Raw genomic sequence first — 7,122 nt, 5'->3', positions numbered from 1 at the left:
TAAACTCATTTATATAATGATATAATCATTTATTCAGCGTTAGCTTCATGTTGCCCGCGCTCGGCTGATTTTTCTAGTTGACACGATTCACCTTTAACTTTAATTCTTCTTACTGAACTCGAGTATGAAGAGTTTCTTGAATGATGTACTGTAGTGTAAGTGCGAAACAAGAAAACAGACAGTAAACAAAACTGCTACTGTAGTTTGACTCTGATTCCAATTTAAACAAGCAGAATGAGTATAAAAGTGCGTTAAAACAATCACGTCTAGTTTTTTGTCTTTTTAAAAATAAATTACATTACAACGATGCACCATGAAGCAACTACACACTTATTATTATTTACACATCTTTGGCTCCTGTTAGTGCATCGTACAGAGTTATGAGCTTGGTATTAGTGCGAATATTGTGATTTTCTGATACGTTCACTGTTTAAAAGGTTGAAGTTGAAACGACGGCGGGAAATAAAATACGCCAGGTGATGACGGAGGCTGCTGCTGGACTTCGTGAGCGAGCGTGAAACTAAATAAAAGCAGAACAGTCATGAAAAAGGGCTTGAAACCATTTGGAAAAGCAACCTATTCCTCGAGTGATAGTAAATAATTCGGAAAAGTTGCGGTACAATCTGTATTACAATTAGCGCAACTACAATTTCCAGGTTTAGCCATTTCGGAAACCGCCCGCACACCGTGTCACTGTCCGAAATCATCATCAGAGCCGCTCACGTCAAATCTTCTTCACCTTAAAGCCAAACGCTGTGTCCACTAGTGAGAATAATGCCGATCCAGCAGAAAGACGAGTCAAACATCCAGGGAACGCGATACCTCCTCCTTTCCTTTCCCGTCTCTCCCTCGCTGGGCTGAAAGTCAGTCAATGAGGATCGAGTTTCGTTGCTATTCGTCACAAAGAAACCTGGGAACTTGGCATCAGAAAGCTATCAGGAGATGCACTGCGCTTATTTTCCCTTTAATGCTTGGATAATCATCTGCCGTCTCTCCGTTCCGAGGGCTTCCTGTTACCTTTATGAGTGTCCATGTGTTTACTAAGTGCTGCTTGGCACATCAGCCTCTCTCTCTCACTGTCTCTGTCCGGCTCCACACGGCAATAAAACGTCTCTAAAGTGCCAGGACTGATGTGCTGAACAGTCTGAGGAACAAGCGATACAGTCATTCCCTCTTAAACCCACTTCACTGCAGATTAACAGGTGGAGCATCGCGGCCGCTCGTCTCAAGTGCTGCAGGGTTCATTCTCCAAGTTTCTTGACGTAGTTGACTGGAAAGGAGCCGCTTTTGGACGGTTTTCCCTCCACATGTCCAACCTGAAAAAAATAAATAAAACAAACAAGAGACAGAATTACAATCGTTCATACGTCGATGCTGCTGAATCCTCAAATCCGATCCGAGTGACAGGAGGTCGCACTGCCACTAAGTGAAAAATATGCACTTATCAAATTAGATTTTGCACGTTGCTTAATGTGTCTCGCACACGCTCGCTTTGTGCTTGACCGGGTTGCCAAATCTCACTGCGAAAATCCCTTCCATTCTGATAAAAAACAGGCCAAATAACTACTTCTGTACTAGAAACCCATACTAGCACAGTCACATACACACACACACACACACACACACAGTGTATACACACTAATTTTTTACATACATTTTATCACCAACATAAAGTATCCCAATTATTTTATTTCACTGATTAATGTTTAAAGGAAGAATGTAGTGATCCGAACCATGAGTTTTGTTATTGGTTGCATCCCTACTTGATATAGTGATTTTTTTTCTGGTTTTCCAAGATGTTTATTTATCAATTATGGAAGGAGTCTCCAGTGTCAGGAAAGGATCTTTAAGATAGAGGACAACTTCCATTTAATTCTCAATTTAGGATCTGATTAATTTTTCTTTATAAAAATAATAAATGGTAAGAGTTGGTAAAATGCTGTATAAGAGGAATAAACCACTTCAGTACGTAACGTTATTGGAAACAAATCAACTTTGATGTTGTAACAGTCAACTTCTTCATCAATCACTTGTAGATTTAAGAGCGAAGTCTTTTATCTTCTGCCCGACGTAAAGAATGAGATTAAATGTGGCTCAGGAAAATGACGGAACGATGCCAAAGAGACATCAAGTGTGGTACACTATTTATAATCAATTTAAACGTAAAGGAAGTTTAGTCTGGTCTATTTAATTACGTCGAACGGATTAGGAAGTAAACCGAGTTTATTGTTCTGTAGCGCTGCAGAGGGTTTAATACTGTAATACAGAAGGGGGGAAAAAAACATTACACAGTGATTGATTGCATCTCCGTCCCTACGGTCTTCTGCCTGAGAGTCTTTGGTAGCGAAATTCAATGTTTGTATCATAATGCAACATGAATTATTTATTATTTCAAATGAAATATGAGATGAGCAGGAATGGGGGGAGAAAAGAAAGAAGAAAAAAAGAAAAAAAAGAGTTACAATCCGGATCAAGAATCCTCTCGGCCTCACACGCCTCATTAATAAGCTAGATTTTTTCCCCTTTAGCGGAACGTTGATGACTTTGTTTGGTTAGTGTTGATAGAAAAGCATGAAATTATGTTGTAATGAGCCGCAAAAGGAAAAAAAAAACAAAAAAGAACATTCAAATGTAAACCATTAATTTTTTTATTTCTATCTACATCTTTTAAGGAATAAATCCTTTTCTTACAGTTTGCCTTTTTTTGCTGCAACACTTGCATTGTGTGTGTGTGTGTGTGTGTGTGTGTGTGTATACCTACCCACCAGTGGGGATCATCAGTAGCGGTTACAATAATAATATCGTTTTTACAAAACGCCAGCTGGTCGGAGCCCACAGACATACAGTCGACTAACGCCCGAACCTTCCTCTGCCACGGCCTCGTGGAGCACTAACACACACACACACACACACACACACACACACACAGACACAGACACAGACACAGACACACACACGATCTGTATGAGTGCTGGATAACATTCTGAATTGTGACTGTATGTCAAAACCTTGTATCTCGTTACCATGGCGTTCTTGCGTGACCGCGGTGGCGGCAGTATGACCGGCACTGAGAGGTTAGCATGAGCGTTAGCGTTAACGTTAGCGGTGCTGTTATTGGTCAGGCTACAGTAGAGCTCCTCCATGCTGCTTCCCGAGCTGGGGGAACCTGCCGCGCACTTCGCACTTCCGCTACTCGTTCGCCGATATGACGTCGTCTTTTCTGATCTACACACACACACACACACACACACAAAAATATATGATGAGATGATTAAACCACCTATTTAGATATCTACAGCCTACATTAATATCTAAAATGATACTGTATAAACACATTATCAGGTGTTGAGACCTGAATGTCCTTATATGAAGACATGACATCATTGTACCGTTCTCTTATGAGGACTGTTGGGTCTAATCATTTCGCCAAACCTCTTCCTGGTTGATTAAATGTATAGATACCAGCCATGAATATGAAGAAACAGTCGGCAGAAATCCAGCCTCCGAATCTCTGGTTGATAAAGTTAACGTGTGCATCAGTTTAATATGCCATCTGACCTTTAATGACCTCTACTGTTATACCCGAGCTGGGATCTCTGTGCTGCTTTATATATACGAGGGGCGTTGATGTCAAACCGAGACATGTGATACAAATTCTGGTGAATGAAGGCGTAAAACTGATTGACATTTACAGAAGACTTTAAGTGCAGTACGGTGATGAGACTCTCAGCCGCGGTAAAACATTAGAACAGTGCAAACGTTTTAAAGAAGCCTGTACGTCCTGGGCGAGGTGGCTCGGAGCTCACAGTGTGACGTGAAACGCCTGGATACCTGCGAAAGACAACTTAGCAACCAACTTGCAGAAGAGACGCAGCTGTCTGTGTGAACTGTACACACAATCAATGTTAAAGGGGTTCCTGGGAGGCCGGTGTTTCAGACGTGAAGCAGGCAGTCTGATCATGAAAACTTTCTACTTTGACGGTGTCCAGACACTAGTGAAGTGCATTGGTGTAGCAGGGGGTTATATAGAGACATAAAGGGAGTGTTCACGTTACACAATTAAAAGTCCCGGTTTGACTTGAACACCCTTCATAAATACAGTACTAAAAGTGTTCGCGTGCAGCATGCGTGCTTACACGACAGGTCCGATGGAGCTCTGTGACGCCGATGGACTCTGTCCATCCCAGATCCCCGTCTGTCTCTTCAGCAGGCCGTTGCGAGGCGACTGGGGAGCCCGTGACCCCGACACATCTGCCAGGGGTGAAGGGGGGCCGTTTCTATGGGAACCATTCCAGGAACTGGAGCTGTGGCGGGAAAAGCCGAGAGTCTCCTGGGCGGAGGTGCTGATTTGGGGGTCGGAACGGCCTGGAGGAGAATAGAAAGAACTCCGTGTTAGGATGGAAGAGAGAAGAAAATGTTAAACATGATTACTAATAGTCTTAGAATGTCAAACTCGGTAAGTCAAAACAGCTAATTAATCATTTTTTGCATAAATGATTCTTAATTATGGCACGTTTTTTTTTTTTATTTCAATAAAATTTTTGAAAAGACAAATGCATTATTTTTTCGACATAATCTCTCTGCTTTTTAATATACTTTTCAAGCCACGAACGCACCGCTGTCTTCACTTCCTCATCAGAAGTGAACCTTTATCATCATAGGACTGCTTTCAGGGGACCAAACAGGTGAAAGTCCTATGGAGTGAGATCAGGACTATAGAGAGGACGGTGTGGACAGAAGTGTGTGGACGGGCATCGCCACACGGATAGCGGTCCTCTGCGTTTAATTCGTTGGATAAGTTTAGGCACCTGCTGATTGTTGAAGCTTTTTCCTGATGATGTTCCAATACTTCTGGCCCTCGAGAATTCCAGAAAACTGGAATCGTTGATGAATTTTCCAGCTGATGGTTTTGACTTTGGAGCTTTTTCTCAGTCTGTGATTGACGTTTTCCGTTCCAGACTCTGCCGTTTACTCTCAGGTTCGTAGTGATGAATCCGTGTCTCGTCACCGGTAATGATTCTCTTTAGGAAACTTAGAGAGATACTTCCTTGGAGCATTGCTTCGAATTTGGTTTGCATGAATTGTTTCGGCACCAGGTACACCCTCAGACCACAAAAAAAATAAAATAATAATAATAATAAAATAAAAAATGATTGGGGATTGAACTCTCAACCCTGCGGATTAGTTCTTTCTAAAAACTTTCTTCTTTTATATAATTCTCACCATATCAACTTATTTATTAAGCAGCACATTTGTAACCTGTTTATTATTAGTCTTAGCTTCTATACAAGGCTGTGACCGAACTCTGTTACTAAACATCCAGTACAGTATTTAAATACGTCATTAATATAAACATGTGCTCATGTTTAATGCTTATGTGACAGAAATTTCTATTAACACTTTCCAAGAATTCGATTCTACAATGAAGGTTTTTAAAAACTTGTGTCGTGTCTAAACCCAGGAGGAAAGATCTCGAACCTCTCTGAATGGATTTAGCCGGAAGCGGAGGGGGCGTGTGACCTCCGGAGGAGGTGCTGCTGCTCGCCGTGGTGCGCGAAACATATTCCACGTTCTGGTAGGGTCGGTCAGGGTCACCCCATGGAACGTTCACAAAGCAGCCATTAGAGGGCGGAGGAGAGCGGAGACACCGCGGTGGGCTGGCCTACATGGAAAAAAAACAAATACAAGAATGTGGTTGAAACACGAATTTAAATAAATAAATCAATAAATAAACATTACTGTTTGACGATATTCTGTAGTTTATTCATTTTCACATGGATTCCTAATGATTTAAGATGAATAAAATGTCATAATGTACACCTAGGGTGTACATTAAATAATGACACTGTGCCATTCTCACACACACACACACACACACCTTTTCATCCAGATCGTCTTCGCTGTCGTACATGAACTCCTGCGGCATCTCCCACGTGTACTCCACATGGATCTGGGAGTTAAATTTCCCGCTGTGAGCCAGCTCCAGCTAAACACACACACACACACACACACACACACACACACACACACACACACACACTTTAAAACCTGCAGTTTATCATTTTAACATTTGCGATGTAACATCACGAGTACAAAGTGTGAGCAGGCAAGCTCTCCGCTGCAGACAGAGTGACTATTTCAGGCGGAGTGTGACAGCTGGGACAGCTGCAGCCTCAACACACACTCTGTTTAACACACTTCCTGACCCCGGGAGTGAGAGGACACTTGGTGGACGTTGAGACACTGAGTCAATATGGAGAGCAGCAGTGAAGCGCCAGCTCGTGTTTACGGAGCAGCAGGAGGCGCTCATGTGAGTCAGCGAAGCTCCGATTTGATCCGAAAACGAAATAAAAAGCCAGCGGGACGCGGATTCATTCTCAGAGATCTCACTCTGCCGTATCTGTATCAGATTTAAAGAACTCCATCAATTCCGTAACCAAACACATACACAGTTGGAGATACTTTACCTCCATAGTCACTGAAACAAAAACATCAGCACGGTGTGTTAATTCTGGCTCCGAAAATCCATCAACCACATTTACAATGCCCGTTCAAGTCAAACCAGGACTTTTTGATTGTGCTGAATGACAAAACACAGTGATGAGAGTAAAAACTCCCTTTATTTCTCTCTATATAATCCCCCGCTACACTAATGCACTTATCCCAGTAGTGCGTAGACACCATTGAAGTAGAAAGGAACCATGAACAAGTCGAAATTGCCTGTCTGATTCAACGACTGAAACCCCGGCCTCCCAGGAACTCCTTAAATGGCCCAAACATGTGGAAATGGCTTGGAGCGAGGGAATAACTATAAACAGAGTTCCCATGGTGTTGTTTGTACATTTCTAAAGCAGCCGGTGCCAAGAGGAATTATAAATTAAGGCTTAATGTCTGTTTATTTCAGTTACATGTATTTTCAAAATGTTTGATTGTCTCTAAAATATACGACCATAATGTTGGAAATCGGTAATATGGGTAATTTTTTTTTGGGGGTGTCTGAAATGGATTATTTGCAACCTACCAGGTCGACACAGTGCGTGTGTTGCAGTCTCTTGGCGATGTCCAGCGCAGTCTCTCCGGCAGTGTTCGCTAAAAAAAAAAAAAAAAAAAAACAGAGCGAGA

General features: G+C 42.1%; 1 protein-coding gene across 1 annotated transcript in view; it reads right to left on the bottom strand.

The window, feature by feature from the left end:
- The window catches only part of asap3 (ArfGAP with SH3 domain, ankyrin repeat and PH domain 3), a 47,478-nt gene continuing 40,356 nt past the window's right edge, over nt 1-7,122 (bottom strand). Inside the window, exons 20-26 of the mRNA XM_053510079.1 lie at nt 7,022-7,089; nt 5,879-5,986; nt 5,479-5,662; nt 4,137-4,365; nt 3,024-3,225; nt 2,762-2,890; nt 1-1,316 (exon numbers count right to left, since the gene is read on the bottom strand). Of these exons, the coding sequence (XP_053366054.1) occupies nt 1,242-1,316; nt 2,762-2,890; nt 3,024-3,225; nt 4,137-4,365; nt 5,479-5,662; nt 5,879-5,986; nt 7,022-7,089 (995 nt within the window). The 3' untranslated portion in view covers nt 1-1,241. The remainder of the gene's footprint in view (nt 1,317-2,761; nt 2,891-3,023; nt 3,226-4,136; nt 4,366-5,478; nt 5,663-5,878; nt 5,987-7,021; nt 7,090-7,122) is intronic.

Source organism: Clarias gariepinus, chromosome 13 (genome assembly GCF_024256425.1).
Source record: "Clarias gariepinus isolate MV-2021 ecotype Netherlands chromosome 13, CGAR_prim_01v2, whole genome shotgun sequence".
NCBI classification, from domain to species: domain Eukaryota; kingdom Metazoa; phylum Chordata; class Actinopteri; order Siluriformes; family Clariidae; genus Clarias; species Clarias gariepinus.
Note: the sequence above shows the minus strand (reverse complement) of the source record. Positions and strands in the feature narration are given on the sequence as shown.